Source organism: Marmota monax, unplaced genomic scaffold (assembly GCF_021218885.2).
Source record: "Marmota monax isolate L192 unplaced genomic scaffold, Marmota_monax_Labrador192_F-V1.1 WCK01_AAM20220418_F8-fsc00021, whole genome shotgun sequence".
NCBI classification, from domain to species: domain Eukaryota; kingdom Metazoa; phylum Chordata; class Mammalia; order Rodentia; family Sciuridae; genus Marmota; species Marmota monax.
This window is the reverse complement of record NW_026695228.1, coordinates 14749630-14776409: the sequence shown is the minus strand read 5'-3', so window position 1 is coordinate 14776409 and position 26780 is coordinate 14749630. Positions and strand designations below refer to the sequence as shown.

General features: G+C 44.1%; 1 protein-coding gene across 11 annotated transcripts in view; it reads right to left on the bottom strand.

Annotated features, from left to right (window-relative positions):
* Trak1 (trafficking kinesin protein 1) overlaps positions 1 to 26780 on the bottom strand; it is a 127042-nt gene that overhangs the window by 23574 nt on the left and 76688 nt on the right. For all 11 annotated transcript variants that reach the window (XM_046436393.2, XM_058576616.1, XM_058576618.1 and 8 more), the window contains 9 exons: positions 20729 to 20805; positions 14823 to 14939; positions 11910 to 12010; positions 10940 to 11048; positions 8893 to 8971; positions 7779 to 7909; positions 6234 to 6308; positions 5420 to 5557; positions 1005 to 1081 (listed from right to left, as the gene is read on the bottom strand). In XM_046436393.2, coding sequence (XP_046292349.1) covers positions 1005 to 1081; positions 5420 to 5557; positions 6234 to 6308; positions 7779 to 7909; positions 8893 to 8971; positions 10940 to 11048; positions 11910 to 12010; positions 14823 to 14939; positions 20729 to 20779 — 878 coding nt within the window. In that variant the 5' untranslated portion in view covers positions 20780 to 20805. The remainder of the gene's footprint in view (positions 1 to 1004; positions 1082 to 5419; positions 5558 to 6233; positions 6309 to 7778; positions 7910 to 8892; positions 8972 to 10939; positions 11049 to 11909; positions 12011 to 14822; positions 14940 to 20728; positions 20806 to 26780) is intronic.

The window sequence follows — 26780 nt, the reverse complement described above, 5'->3', positions numbered from 1 at the left end:
CTGTGGCAGCAAAGTTATGGGTAGCCCATAACCTTGGCTATGCTATCCCGGTGCAGCTCAATAAATCTTTGTAAAAGGAATATTTATTGACCATTCCTATTAAAAAAAAATCAAGACCCCAATCAGTCTTAAATTTCCAGAATGAAATGATAAATATCAGTTTTTTTCTGTTTTCACAAACAGCTATTTCTAAGAGCAGAACCACACTTTGATGCTAATTCATTCTCTTTTGAGGAGAAAAGGGTAGATATGTTCCATAATGGCGTTTCCTTTGGGGCCACAGAGGGCTTCCTTCGCATGAGTACTGAAGTCCTTTGGACACTGACACACCCAGGGTCCCATTAGAGATCTGTCTGTGGAGTTTGGATACAGAGAAAACACCACAAAACCTGGTCTACAGGTTCCTTATAATAAGCACCTTGGAGCAGGCCAAGCACCAGATCTTAAGTTAGGAAGAGAGATGTTGAAGCTGATGTCCCTACATGCATCCAGAAAGGAAACTGAAGCCTTGCGCACACCACTGAAGAGCCCTCTGCACATAGTGGGGCTTGATAAATATTTGTAGAAGGAATATTTGTCGACTGTGCCTATATGCGCGTCAGGTCCTGGGTTTGATCCTCAACACCACATACAAATAAATAAATAATAAAATAAAGGTATAAAAAAAAGCAAGACTTAAAATTGATCTTAAATTTGTACAATGAGAGGATAAATATCCAATTTCTTTTTTTTTAGAAACTGCTCTTTCTAAGAGCAGAATCATACTTCAATGCTTCACCTCTTCTTTTCCAACTTTCTAGAAGTTTGTAATATATCTTTACAACCTCTCAAGAGGAGATGAGGGATGATGTTAACTGCATTCTCTTATGTCCCTTTATCACCTGGGAAGGACCACAGTCATTGCTGTTGATACCTAAGACCCACACACATGCTAGTTTTTGAGCACCATGGGTCACAAGTCATTCTCTGGGAGGTTTAGCGCTATAAAAGTGGTTTAGCCTTACGTGATGTCTGGAGACTCAGGCTCTTCCAACTGCAACTCCTTGCGCATTGTTCCCTCGATCTCTGCAGCCAAGGAGTCCTGAGAAAAGCCAGAAGACACATGAAAAGAGAGCAGAAATTCAAAGGGTCTGTCTCTATAAGAAGCTTGTAGCCAGGGGAGCCATAAAAGAGTAAACTGGGGCATCAGAAACCCACAGACTTTCTGAAACACAACATAAGGTTAAGAGCATTCTCCATGGTCAGAGACCCTGGCTATGCTATCACCAAGGCAGGTTCTGAACATAGCTGCACCATCAGGCCCTGAGTATAATGTCTAAAGTGCTGCTGAGTGTCTGAAAGATGCCATGTTCCCTTAGCCAAACCGTGGAGCTACAACTATGGCCACAAAGAAGAATAGAGAATTGGGGGGGGGGGCAGAGGGGAGTGTGTTCGGAACAGTGGGGACAGATGAATTTGAAAATACCCCCGAGCTTATAAATGGTTAGCTATGACATCACAGCCCACACGGGCCACACTAAGTTATTGTCCTCCCAGGCCACAGGGTCTGCTGCAGCCCCTTGGCTCACCCAGGGTTCTGGTACTGAGGTTGGATGAAGGCCCTCCAACTTTGCTTCCTAGGCAGGTACTCCCCACCTTTATAGAGCAGTCTGGTTCTGCACTAAATAGAGCCTCTTTGTAGACACTGGGTTGTGGGCACTATCATCTCTAGGCCTTTGTCCTTAACCTCCCCTGGCCTCCCACAAGGGAAGGCCCTCTCCCCACCAATCCACCCACCTTCTCTATGAAAGGCATGATTCCTATTCCACTAGGAGCCTTGCATTTCCTCCCAAGCAGACCCCAAACACAAGTTCTTGCTAGTTTTCTGAACAGCTCACTCATTTCTCTTTCCACCTAGGATGTGAGCTTTGGGATGAGGGAAGAGCCAGTCAATGATGACTTCTCACTTCCCCAATGGTCCAGGCTCCAAACTGAGACTCAACAATATAGACTGCCTGATGGAACCCCCCCTCCCATACCTCGCTATATGAGGAAGAACCTAACACAGTCCCTCCTCACATTGATGTGGCAGATGCCCATGGGGTCACATGTGTTCAGAAAAGCAGCTGAGCACCAGGGGAAGACACCGAGGTAGGACAACCTAAAGGGGAGGGCTAACTCCACGCTAACCAACAGAACTTTTGGCAGTGATGGAATGTCCTCTGTATTGTCCAACATGGTGGCCACTAGCCTAGCACTTGAAATGTGGCCAGTATGACTGAAGTCTGAATTTTTAATTGTACTTAATTTTAATTATTTAAATTTACATAGTCAGGTGTGGCCAGTGCTTCCCAGCGGGCAGTGCATGGAGTCTCCTGGGCATCATCTCCTGGGCCCCATGGTCCGCAGGGACACTCCAGTCTGAAGCTGAACCAAGTGTGGAGACTGCAGAGGAGCCAGCAGGAAGCTCCATAAGTAAAGGGCTAGTGAGCTTGTTTTCAATCCTAACTACAAATATGCCATTCTACTTCATAATTACACCCACAGATTGCCATAAGCATAAGCCTTGTTGAAGGGCTTCCCCAGGTGAGTCTGAGGTCTGATAAGGTGAGGATATTTTTCTGAAGACTTCTATTCACCATGTGGTTTATATCCAGAGTTCTGTGGAACAGAGAGAAAGAAGGGACCTTCGTATACACTAAGAAAAATGAGATACCAAACTACTAATTTCAAAACCATGCTGGAGCAAGTCACAAGCGGGCTCCATGACATTTTGGAGCCATGACCCCTCTAATCTGGCAATCCAGGGAAACCTATGGATGCCTTCTCAGAATACAGTTTTTAAATGAATAAAGTAACTAGGACTACAAAGAAGACAAATTATTTACTTATGTATGTATTTGGCTTCAGGACTGATAACTGATTTTGACACGGAGATTAGTTAGCATCACTGGTATTTTGAGGCATCTGTGACAACTGGTATTGCTATATAAATACCTATGATTTCTACTGGTCATAGACGGTGTTCACATCACATGTGGCTTGTTGCCTACCTTCATGGAGGAAGGAAATACTGAATACAGTCAGGGATTGATGAAAATAACACATAATTTTCCCTCAAAGTTCACAGGCCTCCTGAATTCCATCTGTGGATCCTAGATTAAGAACTCCTGCCATAAGGCAAAAGAACTGGGAACACCGTTACACAAACTACTACTCGCTGTTTTATTCTACAATTAGAAATGGCAGGGAGCAAAAGAGACAGAGCTGGGCGTTCTGCTCTAGAAACAGTCATGGTATGATCTTTAGAACTGTTTTAAATATCTTCAATGCATAACGCACTTTAAAAATAGCCATCTTCAAAAACTGGGCTTGCCAACAACTACAGAAAAAAGCAAACAAAAGCTTTACTTCAGCAAATATGAAAGCTGAGACTCCTTCCAGAAGGGAAAAAAAAAAAAATGAAGTACGTGTTTTCAATTCAACTTTTCCCTTACAATGGTTTGGTTTTCAAAGACAGATTTGTCCTTGAGAGCTGGAAAGGCAGTGGAGTGAATCCAGGTTACTTACAAAACAAAGCAGCCCCAGGAGCTCACTACATCAGACTGAGAAGCCAGGAAAGAAGGAAACCCAGGCAAGAAGCCTGCAGAGCTACACAGGCCAGGGGGAAGCCTCAAGCAGTTACTGCTAGATCAGGAAACTTGGGGGACAGAATATTCTTTGCTTTTATTAGGATTCCCGCGAACACTGAATCAGCCATCTGCCCCTTGGAAAGCCGACTCTTAACATTTTTCTTTTTGGTTTCCCTTACATGTCAATCAAGTTTGTTTTTCTTTTTTAATTTTTTTTTTTTTTTTAGTTGGAGATGAACACAATACCTTTATTTATTTTTATGTGGTACTGAGGATCGAACCCAGGGCCTCACACGTGCCAGGCAAGCGCTTTACCACTCAGCCCCAGCCCCAGCTCCTCAATCAAGTTTTTAAGAGAGAAAGGGAGAAAGGGTCTGAGGTTGTGCCTCAGTGGTAGAGCACTTGCCTAGCATGTGTGAGGCACTGGATTCGATTCTCAGAACCACATATAAATAAATAAATAAATAAATAAATAAATAAAAGATCCATCAACAACTAAAAAAATATTAAAAAAAAGAAGAAATAAAGAAAGGGAGAAAGGTCTAGTCTGACTCTAATATGTAAAAGCAAAGAAGAGAGATCAGGATTTAGGAAGAAGACCCAACACAGTGGGGAATGGCGAGATAGTATCCTCCAGGGTCAGCAATGGGAGAGTAAAGGGAAAGAGCTCAAGAAAAGGGGGACCAAAACCAGAAGGGAATTGGTTTTACAAACTTATACAGTCATCCATTTTTGTCTCATTGAGGTGAGCTTCTTTCCAAATCTCTTCTCATCTCAGAGAGAATTTGGTATTTCAACAAATCATGAAAATGAAGCCTGAATATAAAGAAGTTCTTGATAGTTTGTTCTTTAGGCCTTCTATCTATCAATCATCCATTCATCCATCTATGCTTCCTTCAGCCATCATCCATCCATTCAGCCCACCAGCCAGCCAGCCATCATCCATCCATCCATCCACTGCCCATCCATTCATCCATTCATCATCTGTCCACCCATCCATTCCACCCACCCACCGTAATTCAGCATCTGTTAAGGATCTACAATACTACCACATACAAATTGCTGTGCTTGGTACAGAGTATTAAAGAGAGGAAGGGAGAGAAGAAAATTACATATAAGACATTCCCCTCTCCTTCCAGGGCTTTATACTGATAGAAGATAAAATAAGTAAGCTGATTTCCCTGTAACCAAATGCCATGTAGAAATGACCAAACAAGGAGCTTAACCCTAACGCTGTCCAGCTTCTACAGAGAGATTAACCTCCTGAAAAATCCCCTTCTCTACCACATTCCCCCTAAAGCCCCAACATGAAACAAATTAAGTGGGGCTAAAGAAATAAGGTCATGTGAAAATAGTATGAAAAAAACAACAACAAAACAAGAAAAGTTGTTTAGAGATCACAGACACTGAAAGTCACCAAGAGAATGATTCATAAGTATACAGAGATCCAACAGAACTGTATGACACTTTAAGAATTCTGGAATATACTTCTGGAGCCAAAAGAAATAACACATACTCTAATAAGGTCAGAAGAAAAGTCATGTAGAAAATACATCTAAGTAAATCAAGTTCATAGTAAATTTATGTTTTAATGGCAGGAGTAGGAAAGACAACAGATTTAGAGGGATGGAAAATAAAGCAGCAATCTGTCTTATGCAGTTAAGAAGACATCTGTTGGCCTCACTTGCCCTTGACTGTGAAATAAGAGGCTAAGTGTAAACGCCCAACTCCGGTGGTCACAATATCAGGCACCACAGCCATCCTACCCGACAAGCCTCCCTGTGGGTGGGAAGAAAGCACCAGCTCACCATGGGAAACAGGCCCAGCGAGTGGTAGCGCCGGGACGTGGTGTTGGGCATGGTTTTGTTCCTGAGGTTCTTCAGCTCTTCCTGCGCTTCGTGAAGCATCTCCATGCACTCTGCATACTTGTCCTCCAGCTCACGCAGCTACAGAAGACCGAGAAAGATGCAGAGGGTCAGGACCTCATGAGTAGTCAGGCGCATGCCCCCCACAGGAGCCAGAAACACACATGCAATCTAACCAGGCCTCCAGTGTGGAACAGCTGCCCTGCTGGCCAAACAGCAAAAACTCTCAAGATTGGTTTTTCTTTAACTTTTACTTAGAGTGAGCCTACAGTCTCAAAAATCTCCTAAAATGCCAACAATGAGCAATGCAGATAAAACAACCTTAAATGAACAGAAAAGCAAACCAGCACACCCTGCTTCAAGGCATATCCTTGAACAGGCTCCTCTCAAGCCATATGTTGCATGGTTTACACTGGTGAGCATTTATAGAGCCAAGATTTAGCATGTGCCAGGCCCTGGGCTGGTGTGGAGCATGGCCTCCCTGTGCTCACAACCAGCAACAGGGGCGGCAGGCGCAGAACCGAGGTGAAAGCAATATTAAATTCAATATAAAAACAGTTGTTCCTCAGCAACTTAGTGAGATCCAGTCTCAAAATGAAAAGTAAAAAGGGCTGGGGATGTGGCTCAGTGGCTAAGCACTTCTGGGTTCAACCCCTAGTACAAACAACAACACCAACATGAACAAAGCCTGTCAAGGGAATATGCTCTACCTTTGCTGGAACCAAAAGCCCTCAAGAAGTAAGGGAGACACACCCACCTCGGCCGTGAGCTGCCTCTGGGCATCCTTGGCAGCCCCCAGGTGTTGGACGAGTTCCTCATTTTCCACTGCACACTAAAACACAGCAAAGACACGTAAGTAGACACCAGATAAGCCCAACTCTTCCCCTCATTACCTGATCCATTATGACTCCATCCCCTTTCTACAATGAAATGTGTTATCTCAAACTGGAGTAAAATTTTGTCTTATACAATTTTGAAGGCCTTACAGTCCAATTTCCACTCCCTACCTCCAACGTAAAGGCTGCTTTCTAGAAGCCAGTCTCTCTCCTTCCTTCCTTCCATCTTTCTTCTTTTTCTCTCTCTGCTTCTTTCTTCCCCCTTTTCATTTTTCCAAAATTATTTAGCCTCTCACAGCAAAGGTTTCATATGAGAAACAAAACTAGTTTTTGCCATTTTACTTAATCCTCGAGGGGCTACTTCTACTGCACCACATACTTGGTGCACTGAGTTGAAACAAATACTAGGCAGTGATCAAATTAAATTTCAGAACTTCACATCAACAGCACCTTTTTATTTTATTTTATTTTCTAAATAATGTCCTCCTGTGGGATTTCTCATTGGCCAAACTACCACAAGGACAGTCATAACTGCATTGTAAATTATCTTAGTTGAGTTCATTGAAAAATAAGAATTAAAATCCATTTAATTACAATAAGTGAGGAATGGATACACAACAAGTAATGTCTACAATAGTCCACCCTTTGACTACCCAACATCATCTGTATAACTCTTCATGACCATAGAGTGAACCCCCATCCTTACCCCCAAAGCTCATCAAAGTACTGAATCTACCTCAAAGTGGAGACCTCTGGATGAAGAGCACTGTGCTTCATCAGGTCTCAATTTAGATTCTGGGGAACTGGTAACTTAGACACTTTCAAATACATGCCCTGAGCACATCATATAGAAGTGCTGAGAAATAATAATATAATAATAATAATAATAATAATAATAATACCACCTCCCATTAAGGAAAGAGGAGGAAGGAAAACATAGAGTGGCAGAAGTAGAAGAAAGTAGAATTGGGCAGGAAGAGAAGAATTTCTTATTTTGTAAGTACAGTAACTCATTACCCTGGCCTCTGGCCTCTGGAGGAATGTTACTTCTCTAATTAATTAGCATGGCCACATCTAGGGATGTCACACTCAGAGGAGGATGTACTCATGGAAGGCTGCTCCACTCTAGTAACCCAATTCCTGCTGATGTAAATTTGGGTGCTGGGATTGCACTAAAGACTGAACAACCACAGGCTATTGTCAAGCATAATTACTGTGGCCAGTATATTAGCTTATAATGAATTCCTGCAGCACCTTTTTTGATGAATTCTATTAATCTGTAGATTATTCTCAGGAGGTAAGAGGTTATGAAAAGACCCTTGGCCAACTCAGGGCCACAAGACATTTTATTACTGAATCCACTAAGCTTTTTCTCCAAAGGGGCAGCACATACTCTTCTAGAGTAATGGCCCCTTCCCATCTTGGCACAACCACTGTGGTGTTAGCCAGAGTGACAGAAGCCTTACAGCTTTTGCCTTTTTCTGCAAGTCAACGATCTGTGACAGCAGGTGCGTGATCTCCTCTTGCTGGCGGGCAGCATCTTCAGTCTTCTTGGCCAGCTCCTCGGAGATGCTGGCAATCTGCACGTTGGCATCCCCTTTGACAAAGAAATGACAATCACAAGAGTAAGAGAGAAAACTACACACACAGACCAGAGAGAATGGTTTCCTGGTCTTCACACATGAAACCCCATCTTTATGGGGAGGAGTACAGAGGGTACATGATGAAGGGATGCAGTGACTGTGTTCTTCCATGGTGAAGCAAAATGGCTTCTCAGGACTCAGTCAGTCATGAGAAGGGACATGGTCTTCCCATGGGCTGTCATCCTGGGCTCAGTGTAAGGGCCTAACCCCACTGATTAAGACTGTCTTCTCAGAGCCAATCAGACAGGCACTGGGAGTGAGCTGGGAGGGGACAACCCAAACATATTGCATCTGGCCAAATCCCAACATTCCACACATAAACAGATCCATGTCACCAACAGGAAGCCCTGCTACATGCACCTTGTTCTAGAAATCCCAGTTGCTAATGCACAGTACAATTCCCTTTGGTTTTCATTCCTATTCAGACATAACCCATTTTATAAGACTTAAACATGGGGTGTGGTTCATTTGCTTAGTATTTTGATGAAATGCAAAAGATTCTATTTGCCCTTTTATCTTACCTTGCAAACTTACATGGAGAAAATGGTAGGGGAGTACTTATTTGCAAAACTGAGAACTCAGGCCTCAATTTTCACAAATCAAATCACTAACAAGCAGTTTTCTTCACATCCTCAAGCCAGACTTCTGTATCTGGGCCTAGCTTTGGCATTTAATGATTCTAATATTATAGCAGAAAGCCAAAATTAAATATCCATCTCAGAAGAAAGTGACATAATGTATGGCTAATGGCCTAGAACCCAATTCATTAGTGGGGAGGGGGTGCCACACAAGGTCAGGTCTCGTTTCACTGATTTCAGGCTGGCAGGGAGCCTGCTCTTCATCAAAGGCGATACAAAGTCATTGGGTCATGACAATGTGAGATACAAGGAAGTAGGAACTGGGGTGGGGGTTGGGAGCAAGTGGGCAGGGGACATACTCAGCTCCTTTACACAGTCGTTGACCAGCTGCTGCTCCTTCTCTTCGTAGGTGATGGTTTCTGTCTTTAGCTGGCAGGCCTGTAGAAAAGGCTCAGGTCAGGGCCCAGCACTCACACTGCACTGTGACTTGCCATGCATGTGAGGGCGAGGCATGGAGCAGGGGCAAACCCGAGTCTGGGAAGTGCTGGTCGGTATCTCCTTACCTGTCATTAGTTAGACCCTCAAGTACAAAACATTTCCTACTTAGTTAAGGGAACACTCTCAAAGCAGAAAATTGAAAAACACATATCACTAGAGGGCGCCACACAAAGCCAGAACCCAAGGGCCTCACACAGCAGGCTCTGTAAGATTCTGCAGGAGGGTCTGCCTGTTCATTTGTCTGTCCAGCTCATAGATATGGACACTGCTGTGGCTCTCACAGTGCCTAAGACCCTGCCCTGTCTATGGCAGGCATTCTAAGGATAACCACAGGACTGGGGCTGTAGCTCAGAAGTAGAGTGGTTGCCTAACATGCATAAGGCCCTGGGTCCAATCTCTAGTACCATCAAAAAAAAAAAAAAAAAAAAAAACAGCCAGGTGTGGAGATCCTAAGGATAAGGATAAGCACACATCATATGAAGCTAACGTACACTCTATCACTACTCTGTGCCACGCACTGAACTATGAGGTTCTGAGTTGGAGTTAAACATGCTGTGTTCAGCATATGGTCCAATACAGAAAATTTAGAGACCCAAGAGCCGTCCCAGGACCCTGGTCAGCTTCCTCCAGGAAGAGATCTGAAGGCCCAGTGAAAATGATGCAGTTTGAGAAAAGGTGTCTCAGAGCCCTCTGATCCTGGCCGAGGAGAGATATATACTACATTTTTGAGAACAAAGGCAGGACAGTGAGAATCTATAGATGGGATCAGATTCCCTCACTGACTTTAGGTAAGATTCTGACAGAGGTGGGATTGCTGGGTACTCAGAACTGGGGCATCTCCCAAGGGCTGGAAAGGCAGTGCTAGACTCAGAATGGGAAACTGGGCCTGCAATTGCCTAAGCCACTGGCTGGCAGAGCACACTGGGGCAACCTTGGCAACTCAAGGTTGTTTTCATTAGGAAGTGAAGAGCTGGAAGAGGTGAAGTCTACAAGAATAGGTCTTGCAGAAAAGCATCTTGTTAGGTTCTTTCCAAGGCACAGCAATTTCAAGATGACAGACAGTCTGCCCCACTGAAGGGGCTCAAGGGAGTCTAGGGCCAGCTTAGGTGGGCACACAGCCTGAACCTGACATCATCCCTCTGGCTAGAGAACACAAACCCACTGCCAATTAAGCAAACAGTACTAAATTTTTATGCATCCATGTTTTTAGAGAAGGGCAGTAGGTGAAGAGGAAAAGTGTGGGCTGAGAGTCACATAAATATCCAAATCCTGGCTTTGTCACTTACTACAAACTTATAGGACCCTGGGATATCAAAACACTTAGCAGCCTGGAGCCTGGTTTTCTCACTATAAATGAGAATCAAAGTAAGCAACTTGCAGCCTTGTTGTAGAAGATTAAAAATTATAATAATAACATACGCAAAGTGCCAGCGTAGTACCTTGCCAATAAAGGGAACTCTCTAACGCAGAGTTTCCAAGTTGCCTCAGCTCAACCTTTTTAAGTCAACTGTTCAAGGAACATGTCTCCAGGCTCTGGGGGCACTGTTTCTTTGGAGCCAATCTGACTTCAGTAACGTGAAAACTGGCTTCACCTCCACTCTGGGTCACTTCCTACACATTGAGACCAGAGCTGAAGAACATGGTGGAAAGACCCCATGGTGAAGGAGGAGAGGTTTGCACCTCTTCTCAGTCCACATGCTGCAGGATTCAGCTACTGGGAAGGCAGTGTCCAGTGCAGGGGTGAGGCCTGTCTGCTGAGTATGCCCAGCAAGCCCAGGCTCAGTGGTTCTGCCAGAGATGGTGGCCTCTGAGGACAGCACTGTAACTGTGGCTATTCTCGCCAGATACAACAAACAGGGCCACCACCCTTCCAGTGGGTGACAAGGACAGGGAGGGAGTGCACTTCACCTCGGATCGAAGTACGACGTTCTCCTCTTCTAGGTCCTTCAGCTTCTTTTGAAGAGAATCCAAATGAAAGTAATTCTGGACTGAGGAGGATGACTCATTCCTCTTCAGCCTGGGAGAGATACTGCGCTCACCATCTGGGGAGGGTGATGTCTCCTCCACTACCTAGCCAGCCCCATCTGGAGACCCAGAAGGGCTGCTTCAAAGAAAGTTTGTGAGGCTTGCAATCAGACTGCTCCCTAATGCTCAGGAAAATAGCACCCCAGTGTACCGTGTACACCCCTCTGTCCACAATTTGCAGTTGCTACATTACCTCAGAATTCAGAGGGATGGGATCTACAGAAAGCCAACACAATTCTGGAATGCCTGGAGGTTTATTTGATATTTAGGATGCACTTCTGTGTTCTAAGAACTGCTGTAAGTATTTTGCATGTATTAACTCGATGCTAGAACTTTATGACTTAACTGCTATTAGTAGCTCCATTTTACTAATGAGGAAACAGCACAAAAATATAAGTAACGTGGCCAGGAGCATGCAGGTTAAGTTGCAGAACTAAGATTGAACTCAGGCCATCAGGTTCTAGAGTTCCACACGGGGCTCTGCTGACTTTCAGAACAGCCTCCACACCTTCTGTCCCAAGGACCTGCCATGGCACTTCTGGCTTCAGAACCCTGTGTTCCTTTAACAGCAAAGCCCACCACCTTTTTTTTTTTTTTAATCTCTTAACATGCCAGAGCAAATCAAACGACCTGACAAGTAAGCAAAAGACCCAGTAAGAGGAAAATTTAAAACCTGCCCTTCTATGTCCCACAAAAATAGTACAAATCAATCCATCTGAGGCACTTAGAGATGCTTATTCTGGGGAAGGCTGACCTGTGCTGCTGGTGGAGGTGACCCTGCCTAGGTGACTCCAATGACATCAACAGCAGCCTGTGCCCTGGCCTCCAGAAACACAGCCTCCAGGTGACTTACGGGGTTGAGCAGACAGACTCCGGCTCGCTCTCCTCCGCAGCACTGGTGTAGAATTGGAGCAGCTCATCCTTCATGGACAGCTCATGGCGGAGCTGAGAAACCTGCACAGACAAGAGCCAGGCCCACCTTTTGCTTTCTAAGAGGTGATAATGTCCTCCTTGTACTCAAACACTTACTACTTAGAGACAAATTTCCCATTGAAAGTGAAGGCACTAATCGATTACGTGCTACTCAACAAAATAGGGGTTTCTAAGAGTTGAGTCTGATCCCACTTAAGAAAAACAGAATCCATTGATTGAAGGCAGAAATCTCCTTCTCTAAATTAATAATTTTAATTTTGGTATAGAAAAGGGACACGAAGGCTCTAGAATGATGATGGAGGACATGAGATTACTTCTGGGCTTTGGAAGTAGTTAGATGACCAGCTGGACACACTACCAAATGAAAGAAGAGGCCATTCACTTCTGCTGGAACCAAATCCATCTCAGAACAGGATCATGGAGGTGCCAGCTCTGGTGGGCTGCCATAAGCAGCTAGTCCACCCTACCTAGAAGCCCACACAGCCCCACCTGGTGACTGATACACTTTCATGGGGCTCCTGGCCACTCTCGGTCAGTCCTTGCTCTGTGCTCAACAATCACTAGACAGAAATTTCAGATACAGGAGGAAAAGAGCAACTATCAAGAACTGATCACACAGCTACTGCTACGGTGGTTTTGCAAATCATGGAGACTTATTTCAGGTTTTAAAGTAAAAAAAACTTTTGCTATAAAACTCTTCATTTGCCCTTCCAATATTTAGTAGTGATGAACATGAAATCAGTACTAAAAAGAGTGTGCAACCCTGTTTTCTTTCTTATTTAGAACTTGATGTGAGGTCTATGGTTAAGTCCAATTTCCAACCCAACACAGGGAGTGAACTGTTTCTCCCGAGGAGAAGCCAATTTATTATATACACAAAGGCTTCAACACCTAGACTGATCATTCAATGATGTACCAAAGAGGAACATGCTATACTTTGTAAATTCAAAGCTTTTTCAAGGCAGGGGAACAAAACATTTCCAATCCCAGAGAATAGGATATTCTTTGTATGTGGTAAGGAATTCCATGAAAGAATGGTAATGTGATTTATTGGTTCCTGAGAGGCATGTTCCTCTGCCCAGAAGGGGCGAGGTGGCTACTAGGGAGGCTGAGGGCAGAAGGATCACAAGTTCAAGCCCAGCCTGGGCAACTTAATGAGACTCTGTCTCAAAATTTAAGAAATAAATAAAAAGGTCTGGGGATATAGCTCAGTGGTAGAGTACCCCTGGGTTCAATCCCTCGTTTCAACAACAACAACAACAAAATTGCAGTCTGAAAACTATAGAAGCAGCCTAAATGTCCATCAATAAATGGACAAGGAATTGATTTTTTAAAACGTGGTATATTTATACTATGGAGTTTTATTTAGCTATGAAGAGGAATGAAAATATTTCATTTGCAGGAAAATGAATGGAACTAGAGAACATGATAAGTGAAATAAGCCAAACTCAGAAGGTCAAGGGCTTTATGTTTTCTTTCATATGTGGAAGCTAGGGAGGAAAAAAGATAAGAAAGTGGATAGAAATCTCACATAAATCTAAGGGAGATCAGTAGAGGAGAGGGTAAGGAACCAAGGGGAGGAAGGAGAAAAGGGAAAAGGGAAATACTGGAAAATGATATTGTCCAAATTATAGTGTTATACTGTTTGTATGTAAGAATGTGTTAACAAAAAATCCCATCATTAAGTACAAATATAATGTACCAATTAAAAAATGAAAAATTGTAAGAAGGGTCCCAGGCTAACCCCCACACTTTCTTCATGGTCACCTAAGAGAAGGGAGGACTTCAGGTCACGATGCTAGGGGCAGGGAAGACAGGGGTCAATTTTATTTCTCCTAGAACACAACAGTATTCTACTTCACCATCTTTAAAGATAGCCTGGGATTAAATCTTTTCATATAGTATGACAACTCAACTTCATTTTATTAAAATTGCCATTAAACCCAGGTTGGGAATCACTTCAGTGAGAAGAAAATTTGATTACATCTTAGGGACATGGGTAAGGACGTACACTCCCAATAAGGAAGTTCCTGATAGAAAATAAGAGAGAAGCTTCCTGTAAAAAAAAAAAAAAAAAAAAAAAAAAACCTGTCAAAATTTCACAGTCAAAATTCACTGCGGAAATAGGGTGACAGGAAACAAGTCCCCCAGGGGGCCTGGCTCTCAGCTTCCTACTCCTGTTCCAGAAGCTGAGGCTGACTCCATTGTCTCCTTCCTCCTGGCCACACCACATGGCTTCAGAAAACAGGTGTGGATCCTCCTCATCCTCTTAGGATAAGTCTGATAAGTCTAAATGTTTCATGCCCTTCCTGTAGCCATTGACAGTCATCAGCCAAGATGGGCATCATGAAAATAACAGGGTTTCTTCCATGAAAACAATAGCTATTTTTTGTTTTTTTTTTTCCTATACACACAATATTACATTACAAGGATGAATGCCAGTCACCACCCTCCCCTGCAGCAGGAGCTGGCCTTCTCTGGCCCAGCCACCTTCTGCTCACTTGCTGTTATGTTGGCCTGTATGCGCTTCTGCCGAGCATGGAGCAGCTCTGAGGTTGGAGTCTGCACTTTGAGAGGGTGAGGACTGTGGCCGGTCCCTGCTGCCCAGCCTGCCTACGTGACAGGGTACTAAAGGCCTACCAACTAAGGACTGTGCCTACCCTGAGAGACCCGTCCATGATGTATGAAGAAAGGAAAGAGCTGCAGGACACCAGCTTCCGGCCTCCAGGAGGCCACTTCTGACAGGAGCCCTGGCTCAGGTCTGGGTGCTCCCTCAGGGTGGCTTCTCCAACCCATCTCCCTCCACCTTGCTCCCAAGTCCATCGTGCCTCACCTCCTCCCTGATGTGTTCCACTTGCTCCTCTAGCAGCTCGTTCCTCTCAGTTAAGGTCTTGTTCTTCTTCAACAACGACTGGCCGATCCGCGCAGCCAACTCCAAATCCCGCTCTTTCTACGAAAGGCAAGAGGGAGAAGGAGGATTCAAAAATACCCCCGTGTCCTGAAGGAGCCATTAGGACTTGATGTCAAGTGAGGAAAACAAGGGCATCCAGAAATAACAAAAGAATTGATAATTCACCATCTGTGTCAGCATTTGACGCCCGTTAAAGAGGAGTAAACTCTGCCCACGTATGTACGAGAGCTACGCAGACATGAAGCAACCAAAGGGAAGCCTGAAGATGTGATGAAAACAAATCTTTGTTCCCACAGGGGGAAAAATGCTTCCAAAGATACTTCTGCACAACTGCTTTTGGTGTTTGTGCCATCATTGATAAAGCTTCTCTCCACCTGCCACTGGGGTGCTGTAATGCCAGGGCTCAGCACATGGAAACACCAGTAACTCTTTGTAAGAGGAATGAAGATGTTCTAAAATGCTCTCACAATGCAGCTGAGATCTGGCACAGGGGGGCAGCCTCTGTACCATTTACCAGGCTGGAATGCACTGAGTTCCTTATTTTTGCCTCATGTGAAACAAAAACATTTAAAGTCACTCTGAGACACAACTACATCTGTTTTGTTTTGCTATTTTGTGTTTTGCTTAGGAGGGTTATGGAGGCTTTATTAAAAACAAACAGTCTTTCAAAATGCAGAGATGATGCACACATTTGCCCTACTTTAGAGGCAATGTGCTCAGACACAGGATTTTCTGATGGTTTGGTCAATGACCTCAATTAGACAGAGCAGCACACGCTGGAAAATCCTGTGTGGCACATAAAGACAGGGCTGTCTATGAGAGAAGAAAGATGTCCTGGATGATGGACAGATGGCTTCCCTGAGTGCACACTCATGATCCCCACAGCATCCATCCTTGCCTCTATGGTCATACTCCACCTGCTCACTACTAGGTGGGGACAGGGGATGGTGAGAAGAGGGGGCTCTGGGAAAACACATTTCTGTAGCAGTCTTACACTAATTACTCTGTTTGCCAGCATTTTAAAAGCATGGAAACATGTAGTTTGGGGGAGAAGAAACAAAGCTGGAGAGGAGTCCCAGGTTATGCTTCAACACCCACTTATTAACCACCCACGTGGTCTGAGGCAAATGGCTTTGGCTTCACCAGCATCAGGAACACTGTGGGTTAGTTGTTCCGAAACACATCTTATGACCCCTAGGGTGGGCTGAAATATCATTTTAGTCATCATTCAGTTACCAGAATTTTGTTTTGAATTCAAAACAACAGCACAAAACTGAAAAATACCAGAGTGCATGCACATGATAAGGGCACTATTTCATGTTTAAACTTTTGTTTATCACATGTTTACCTGTATGAGTACCTGGACAAAAACCTAAGACTCATTCCTTTCCTCTTTTCTTTGGTGCTGGGGATGGAACCCAGGGCCTGGTGCATGCTAAGAACTCACTCTACCCCTGAGCCACATCCTGGTCCCTAAGCTGTGTTTCTTACAGCAGGCACTGGTCACCAGTTTAACTGCTCCCAGGTGAGCCATCCTACTCTAAGTTGAGTACAACAGTTTGAACATCCCAGTGGCCCAATTCCCTTGTCTGTTAAATGGAGGGTAAAGAAGGGGGCAGGCTAGCTGAGAGCGCCTTGGGAAAAAAAAATCTAGCTTTATGACTAAGTTGTATGACAAAAGGAAAATACAGTTTTTATTTCTAGCATCTTAGAAATAGTTCCCTTACTACTGTTCCCTTACTACCTAGAGACTCAGCACATGTGGAAAGGACCCTCCCATGCAGCCAAGGGGACACGGTGGTTCTGCCCAATCCATCTAGATGCTCATCTCTGTGCATTTATTCCTGCTGGCCACAGCATCTACCAGGAAGCTTCCTTATCTCACATTCCTTTGTCAATTCTCAGACTCAATAGTTGTGTTTACTTGGTATCTAAGGGAAAGAATTCAAAGAACTGTGTGCAAGGGAATAGGTGCAGAATTCCAATGTCTCAGCACCCAGTCCAAGTGGGTTTCAGCTCTTTTGCATTTGGCTAAAACTGCAGTACAAAGGACACTTCTCTGTGAAGCAAAGTCTCCATAAATCTAACTTGAGTCTATTAAATTTCTCTGCTAGAACAAGCTCTTAGACTGAGTGCCCAACGGTGCTTAATTAACGCCCATCAGCTCACTCTCTGGCTCCCTGCTCTGCACTGCTTTCCAGGCTGCTAAGCCCCAGCAAGCACAGACCCTTTGCACACCTCAGCCACATTTTGTCTGCACGTTTCCCTGCAGACAAATTGAGCAAAAATTACAATGCTGAAGGCAGGTTAGGCAAGGCACTGCCAGGGCACCCAAAGAAGGAGGGATGGCTTCCTAGGGCATCGAGGGCCACCACCCAAGAGCAATGGAAACAGGCAGGGCGGGGGGAAAAACAAGTGAACAAGGAAAGGCTTTTGCCCTGCATTCACACCTCCAACCCCAGCCCTTGGGCCTCTTGCCTCTCCTGGCCCCATGGAGGGCTGGCATCTGTACACAGGAAACCTTATCTCTACAGTCATCACAAAGAACATTCTCTGCTGGTTAAAAAAAAAAAGCAGGAAGTTACAGTAAAAATATTTATGGATGAAATGAAAAACACTTCCAAAATTATTACAGCATCTCTGGTCTTTTTTGCTCTAGTTTTACTAATGCATCAGGCTGGTTGAGTTTCCTTGGAGGGAATCACAAGATGGGGAAAAAAAAAAAAAGCTCCCATTTCTTACTACCAATTATCATATGACAAATGTTTGCTTCTAAATTCAGGAAACAGCTAGGAAATGACTAGTGGATTAAACCATAAGAGAATAAGAGACTACAAATAATTTAGGCCCTTGGAAGTAGTAAATTATTAGGAAAACCTAATCCTCTTACCACGTGGGAAATGAGGCAAGGTGGAGCTTGCTCTAACTGCCTGCTCCCTCCCTCCTGTTGGCTATGCTTTGCTTTGTTTTGCTTTTGAAGACTGCTGCTTGGACTCAGCCTTTGGTCTTGCAACAAAACCCTGCACTGACAGTGAACCCACTAGAGAAGGAACAGCCTGCCTCCCTCTTGTAGCAGCTGACTCATCCCATTCACTAATTTTAGGATAAAAGCATGACTAAGGGAACAATGGAACCTCTCTCTCTCTCTCTCTCTCTCTCTCTCTCTCTCTCAGAACTGGGGAAGAGACAAGCTCTACCCAAAGGTATATTCCCAACAGCAGGGAGGCAGGGTGAGCTGCAGCAGCCTCGTCCCCTTAAACCAGGAGCACAGTCCACATTCAAGGGCTGTGCTTCAGCATCCTGTGCAACTCCCTGGCATCAGCCTGCATGTGGCCGGCATGCAAACCAACACAAATGAGCAGAGGAAACAGAGGCAAAGGCCAGTGAAAAGCACAGCAGGGTGCAGCTGTCACATGACTTGTGCAGCTAGACTTTAACCCCGACTGCTTCCAGAGAAAGGCAGTAAATTCATCTGGGATTTTTATCAGGGCAAGAACAAAATGGTGTTGCTATATATAAAACACAGAGATAAAAACATGATAACCTGGGGCTGGAGTTGTAGCTCAGCGGTACAGCGCTTGCCTTGTACGCTTGAGGCACTGCATTAGATTCCCAGCACCACATATAAACAAGCAAATAAAATAAAGGTCCATCAACAACTAAAAAAAAATATTAAAAAAATTAAAACACGATAATTCTTTAAAAATAAAAGAAGCCACAATGAAACACTCATGTGAAGAAATTACCCTACCAACATTCTTTCCAGCAACTCAATTTTTAAAAATATGAGACTATATTCTTCATATAGCAACATTCGGTCAGGAAATAAACTAGAGGAAAAGTGAATTACTTATTTATTTGTTTGTTTTTCCCTCTTGTGGTGCTGGGGATTGAACCCAGGGCCTTGTGCATGCAGGGCTGAGCTATATGCCCAGCCTCTGGAAAATGAATTCTTGATACTAAGTATCTACATAAAAAAAACTTATGTCCTTGGCTCCTTAGAAATGGTCCTGTGCTCTCTCTACTTTCTTGTGACCAAGGAGCTGCTTCTTCCTCTATTCCTTTCCATCATGATGGTCTGCCTCACCTGGGGCCCAGTCAGCCATCTAGGGACTGAGACCTCTGAAACCATGAGCCCTCCTCAACATACACACACACAAAAAAGAGAGAGGGCGGGGGAAGGGGAAGAGAGAGAGAGAGAGTAAAAAGAAAAAATAAAAGTGGTCCTTGCATGTCCTAGCAGAGAGCAGGGTCATGCCCTGTGGAGCATTTACCTACACAGCACTGCCAGCTCAGACAAGCCTCAGCAAGGACCTTGGCAGTGCACACCCAGAGGCTGCAGTGCCCTGGTCACATTTTCCAAGTAAGTGTCCCATGGACAACTGTATTAACAAAGACTAAATGGGCAAGCAAACAAAACCGTCAAGAGCGACAGTCCCACCAGGCAAGAGGGGCTAAGGGGCCGGGCTGGGAATCTGCCAAGTAATCTTGGTGCCTGTCCCATTGGATTCTGGCTCCTTCCATGTAAAATGGAGGAAACAGCAGTATCAACTTCTGAAAGCTACTACAGAATTAATGAGATGGCCTGTAGAAAACACTCAGCTCTCAGTTCAGATTTATCCCAAATAGTAAGAAACAGATATTTTATCAAAGATCTATTATATCTCAGGTTTAAAAAGTCCCCTGGGCCCAACCATGTGAACCTGCCACATGGCCAATGCCACCACCAAGATGGCTGCAATTCTGGATGCCACCAGAAGGCACAAGGTCAGGGCCCCAAAATGCTTTCCCCCATGCCCAGTCACACAGAAACAAACCCTGACATCATTTATATGGCCCTGAAGAGTTTGCAACTTCCCCTTCAAGAGAACGAGACAGGAGTGTGTTGCAGGGCAGGTGTGGGGAGGCTGGTTGTGCAGAAGGGAGAAACACAGGAAGACAGAGACATGAAACAGGGAGAACAGAGAGTCACTGCAAAAGCTTTGCCCCCCCCCCCATACTGGCCCAGGTCCCACCCAGGTTTCAACCTTGTCTTCCCAGTGCCCCAAAAATGGTAGCAATGATTTCTGTCTCCCATCCCTTCTACTCTTTTTCCAGGGAAGATGCGAATGAACAGTCATGAGCCCAAAGTCATTCTGGAGTCTAGAGCAGAAACACAGCTCTAAAAGCCAGCACCTGTTCACTAAAGGCTGGATTCAGTGGTGCTGGGATATTTGGGGCACTTAGCAAATGCTAGCTAAGACCCTACCTGCTCCAGCCTGGGCGAGGCCTATGGACGCGCGTGTTACGCTCCTTTTTCTGAGGCCTTCGGACCTCAATTCTCTGCCAATGGAATACTCAGAAGAAACTGAGAACCAGTCCTCAAGTAGTTGCCTAATCCTAAGCAACTTCTCTAGATTTTCCTTGCCACGCTTATTTTACTTCTTCCTACACTGACACTGTAATAACACACTAGCCTAATATAAGCAAAAACTTAAAATATGTTAGAAAGACAGGGATAATCATGTATTTTTCTGACATTTGGGGGTAGATTTAAAATATATTTTAGTGGTTCTCAAATATTAAACTGGGTATTCTAGCAAGTATCTGAATGCTACCATATTTTGTGTCAATGATATGTTCCTTTAAAAACCTAAAACACTTGCAGAAAACTGCAGCTACCAAGGTCAGCTACATAACTACTAGTTCAAAAAGTAAAGCCATTAAATTATACCCCAAGGAGGCCCAATCTCTAGGACTCCTGCTGAAATAGTAACGTTTGCACTAATCAATATAAATTACGATCGATCAATTATAAGCAACCTTTTTGCCTTCCCCTGAATACTTACCTCCTCAAGAAGTCGAGTAACAGCATCTATGTCATTGTATGTCTTAGTCATCTGGCCAACTCTTTCAGCACATAAAACTGTAAGAAACAGAAGTCACAGTGAGACTGTGGTGCCACAACCCCACCCAACAAATGGTACATGTAAAATACTGGCCCTGAAATTGTCTCTGCTTATTAGGCATAAAGGATAATGGATTTTGCTGGGTTCAACCCACACTGTACTCAGCACCCCAGGGGTCTCATGTCCCAGTTCCAGTGAGGAAGCCCAGGTTTATGACAGGGAGAGTTGTCATGGAGTTCCTATGAAGCCCTGACTTCAAGGTGAGGTCTGGTGGTGGCAATGAAAGAGGGTCTGGCCTCATACAAACTCAGCAAATTGAAGGAAATGGGGAGGAGGTCAGCAGCACAGCTCCCATGAGTGAATTTCCATAATTCCCATAGGATCCAGAGCCTATTGACTGTACAGATTCACATGGAGAGAACGGGAGCTTTCAGGAAGCAGCAATTGGTTTAATTACTGAACAACAACCTTAAACTGGTAATTTCATAATGGCACAGGCCTCTTCTTCCCAAATCGCCTCAATTCTAAGCCTATGCAACCAGCGTTCATACCAGGAAACTATATATATATATTTTTTTTAAACACTACTACTATTGTTGCTGTTGCTGCTACACACACACACACACACACACACTGTGGTTTCATTACACATACACTTCACTGCGGTCACAGAGGTGGCTCACAAGCTGCTTTAGGACTATGTGTCTTTGTTCTCCTTCTATTGAAGAAAAGGGTTGTTCAAGGAAAGAAGTGTGCCAAAAAACAAAAACAAAAAAAAAAAAAACCTCAGAGTTGTTTTATTTTAAATCAGTGGCAAAGAATTGATTTGCAGTTCAACAAACACTGAGAAGGTAGCACAGGTTTGCTTCTACAGGGGACGTCCTTCTACAGAGGACGGAGTGAATGTAAATGGATTCAGGGCCAAAGTGCAAATTTTTTGAACCTTGTCACTTTGGTGCTAAATAAAACTTCTTAGTAATGCTTCGTAACCAAAACACTGGAGAATAATTCTGTTAGGAGTGGATGGTTTCTTAGTGGTCCAGCCCATTCGGTAACAGCCCATGCAAGGCATTAGGAATTAAAGTGTTTAGTAACTCATATTCAGGGGCATTACTAATGGCAAACTGTAACTGGAATTCAATAGGTCTCTAAATATTTTATTAAATGCAAGTAGAGATCATCCTAGCAAATGAGCTCAGAGAAATCTGAGCTGTTGGAATGATTTTCTAGCTTAAGGAGGAACCTTGAAATCTGGTCCTGAATCTGAAACCGACCAGACTGAGTACACAGAGCCAAGAGCCTGGCCCTCTGCCCCCTACCCTCCATCAGCACTTCCATGGCAGGATCCCTCCTGCCTGCTGCAGGGATGCTCATGGCCTGAGCCATTTCCCTTTCCCCTGCCTCACACAGAGTTGCCAGGGAGGGAGTGGCAAAGGACATTTATAAGAGTAGGTTTAAACCAGAATCTAATTTGATGTAGATGAAGTCCAGCTCCAATTGCCCTAGATAGTTCATCAGCTCCAGGGCACAAGAAATCCTTATGTGAAGATTCCTACGATACCACCAGGAGTTAGTTTTCCTCCTGCATAGACGTGATGTTCTTCTAGAACAAGATTCAGAGCCGCTATTTCTCTAGCATTACATTAATCAGAGATTACACTTAAACCTTTAGAGATCCATTTGTGAACCAAGATCACTGTAATTATTCATACAGTCAGTCACATGTAACCACATGTAGTTGTAAGAAATTAGAGAGGGATCCCGCATACCCTGGAGTCAGGTTCCCTCAATGGTAACATTCTGCAAAATTATCACATGATGCTACAACGGGAATACAACATTGACACAATCCATGCATCTTCCTCAGATTTCCCCAGTTTTACCTACACTGTGTGTGTCTGACCAGGTGTACATGAAGCTCTGTACAACCTTCAGCCTGTGCATGTTCACATATCTACCACCACAAGGATTCCTTGTGTTGCCCTTTTATAAAGCCAATTTCAAAAAGCTTTAAAATACCTTAGCAACTGAACCCAACAAAAATGCACAGCTACGCCAATGATCTTGCTAGCATCACTTTATCAGGCACCCACTGACACCACGCACATAGTGAAAGGAGGCTAGGGGTGCCCCTTCACACCCAAAATGGCACAACTGTAGCTGGGGGGAAGGGACAGGGTTCAGAGACCCCCATAAGTGTAAGGATCTTTGACTGAATCTAATTAGACAAGTCAGAGGTATAAGTGAAAACCTACTGCCTATTCTAATGCAAGGAAGTGTGTTATTATTCCAGTTATAGTTTTAAAAGTACATATTATACCAATTTGGGGGGAGAGAGAAACGTATAAATTTATAGTATTCAGGAAAAAAAATTAAGGATAGCCACAAAGAAGCTGACATTTGGATACATTCACAAATTTTAATTTTCTTTTTATTCTACAATAACCATTGGGGGGATTACTTTAAATACTTTTCAGGGAAAATATATAGTCAGCCACAATATAAGGTTCTAGGGTAGTCTCCAAGCTTACTTTTAAGAGAAATTTATACCAGCAGCAATAGAACTTTTTTTAAACAATTGACAGATAATAAGTGTACACCTTCATGGGGTACAGTGTGGTGTCTTGTGCCTTTCTACATCATGTATGGGTCAACTCAGAGTGTTCAGGTTATCCGCCTGGGCAGACCCCACTGAGAATACGTCTATGGCCAGGTCATTCATAACCCTCTGTGTGGATTCTCTCTAGTAATCTTCAGAGAAATACCATAGGGGTGGGCACTTTCACCAACACCATTTTACAAATGGGGAACTGTGGCCCAGAAAGAGGAAATAACTTGCTCAATGCCATAGAGCTAGCAATAGCAAATGCAAAATAAGAATAGTGTCCCCAGCAGGAGCATGGCTAACACCTATGGTGCCCCTATGTCATCTCTTGGGACGTGATATTCCTTCTGATTGAACCTTCACAGCAACCCTGCATGGCAGGTGGAGTTCTAGCGGTGACTCCATAGATGTCAAGAACACAATGTCACAGAGAATGGGGAGAATGGGGCTGCACTGCAGGGACTGATCCTAGGCCTAGGCCAGTCTGTCAGAGAGCCACAAAGGACACAAGAGAGAGGCCAGGGCTGGAACCAGTCAACAGTGCTCAGGATGTGTATGAACAGAGTAAGAAGCGCTGATGGTATTGGGGGAGGAAGAGTCTTGACTTTGAGGCTTAGATTTTCACAGGAGACAAAGGCCAGGAGGCCTGGGCAGGTCTCTTAATGGCTGAGTCTTGGGTTTCCTCTTCCAAGAAGTAAGGGGGCAGGGCTAAGACCAATGAGGCTGGGAAAATAAGAAACCAAGCCATTAGAGTGTAAGATAAGTACAGGCTGTGCTTTTCAAGCACCAACTTTCTAGACACTAAATCTACAACAAACCGTGGCCAAGTTTTTCTCTCTGTAGGAAAAGTGTTTCAAATGGAAGCTCCTTTTCTGACCCACAGCCAAGTAAACTCACTTCCAATGCCCCCAAACAAAACAAAAACAGAAGATAAAGGAACAGCCCCAAACCTCCATAATAACTAGTACATTAACATTATGGTCTAAATCCTAGAAAAAGAAATTAAACGTGCCCTGTCTAGGTCATCAAGTAGCCACATGACACACTTATGTAGCCTCTAGTACTAGTGAACTCACACCTAAACGGCATTCATTATCATCACCAGGCTCTATGCCCAATGAGTCGGGTCACCTGCCCTCCTGGGGTACAAGGGAAACAGGAAAGCCAGGGAGAGGTGTCTGGGGGTTCAGGGCCTGGTGAGCCTCTCTACAGAACTTTTATCACAGGACAATGAAAAGCCACTGCAGGGTTTTTCAAAGGGAAAGTGTGAGGTTTGTATTTCAGAAAACATTTTGATCTCATTGGGGAGCCATGGGGGAGGGGATGCAAGGCAATTTGCAGTGACCAGAGTCCGGACTGCTGGACTAATCCAGGAAGGTCCTGGCTGGCAGTGGAATAGAGAGAAGTGGGCTCTTTCCATGAGATCAGATAAAGCAGGAGGTAAATCACAAAGTGCAGGATCTGCACCTCTTGCCAGATGAGGGGGACAAGAGCAATCTACTTCCTGGGTCTGAGTCCCCCTTTGAGATGGGCACATGACAGGTCAGAAGCAACATGGAACTTGCCCAGTGAAACCAAGGGCATTGTGAAAGTCATATCACTGCAGGATGATGTGCCAGGCCCACAGGGCTGACCACAACCCATAGTGGCAGGACCCCTCCTTTCCTCCCACCAGCATCACAACTGGGTGCCACTGGGGCAGAATCCACTTTGAAATGAGGTGAGAATCAAGTGCTCATTTTTGGGAAGGCAGACAGAGGAAGGTATCACGAGGGCAAAGTGGAATGAGTAGGCCTGGGCTGGCTGACCAGAGGGAGGGAGATGTGTGATTGGGCTGTCATGGCTAACTGGGTTGCGGGGGCACCATTCTGAGAGGTGTTTTAGTCCAAAATCCAGTAGTGCAACTTGGATGAAAATTAAACCATGCCCCAAACAAATTGGAGAATAAATGCTGGCACCCATTTTCCACCTCCTACTCACTGGCATGAGATGATAGCCAAAAAAATTCTCAAGTATCTATGTGGGCAGGCCCTGAGTAGGAACAAGTCCCTGCCCCAGGCAAAGGAGCCCTGGCCAGTTGGAAGCTCAGGAGTGACTGAGGGTGAGGGTCCGGGTGCAATCCCACAAGGGAAGAAAACAACAGTGATGGGGAGACACTGAGGTACAGGGTGGGAGCCGTGGAAGGGCTGTCTGCAGCAGCCAGAGCTGAGACCCAAGCGGGGAACTTCAGGTTCCGTCCCCAACAACATGTTTTCCTAAGGGACCTCAGCTCCATGTCACATGTCATATTAACAGGCCTGATAAGCCCCCTTCATGCTTCCACCAACCCTATTTGTGGTCTTTAAGAAATATTAGAAAATCTCACTCCTCGTTCATTTTGGTAGAAGGAGCAAATAGCTCTCATCACCTCTTTTTCTTTTTAATTGTTCTAATTTGTTACACTCCTCTCATCTCTTAAGCTAATTCAGATAATTCAGTTTCTCCCATTAATGTCAGTGTGATGCATCTATATATTTTTGAAGTGAATAAATAAGTCAATAATTTACTCACCATACATAAATGTATATGTTGTGTGTCTTTGTGTAAAAAAATAAAAACACCTCTGACCTTGTCTCCTCCTAACTCTAAGGAGACCCAGAAGCCATATCCACAAATATTCTTGACTGTCCATATATTTACATTTGGGGTTGTTTATATTCTGTTTGGCTTATAGGGTCATTACTTTAATTAAAAAAGATTTTCAATTTGTTTTTTAGAATCCAAATACTATCTAATAATTTTTCCTTCTATCATCTGTACCTTGGAATTTGTTTCATTTTATTAATTTTATTATTACAGAAAATTTTGTTTTCTATAGTTTTTATTATAAAAAATACATGCATATTGAATAAACTTTATATATATATATATATATATATATATATATATATATATATATATATATATATCCCTAGGATTTCTGATATGCCCAGTCAAGGCAAAACTGGTAATTAGGTGTCAGAAAAATGAGTACTCCAGGCACAGTGGCACACACCTGTAATCCCAGAAGCTCAGGAGGCTGAGGCAGGAGAATCTCAAGTTCAAAGCCAGCCTCAGCAAAAGCAAGGCACTAAGCAACTCAGTGAGACCCTGTTTCTAAGTAAAACACAAAAAAGAGCTGGGGGTGTGGTTCAGTGGTTGAGTGCCCCTGAGTTCAATCCCTGGTATCTAAAGAAAGAAAGAAAGAAAAATGAAAAGTCCACAAGTCAGTGGAAGAGCCCTCTCTCACTATGACCGGCAGCAGCAGTTTTCAAGATGAAAAAGCATCATTCCGTGATGATGGGAAGACAACTTACTACTTACTGTCTGCCCTGTCACAAGGTGGAGGGTGGAGGTTCAGAACCTGAA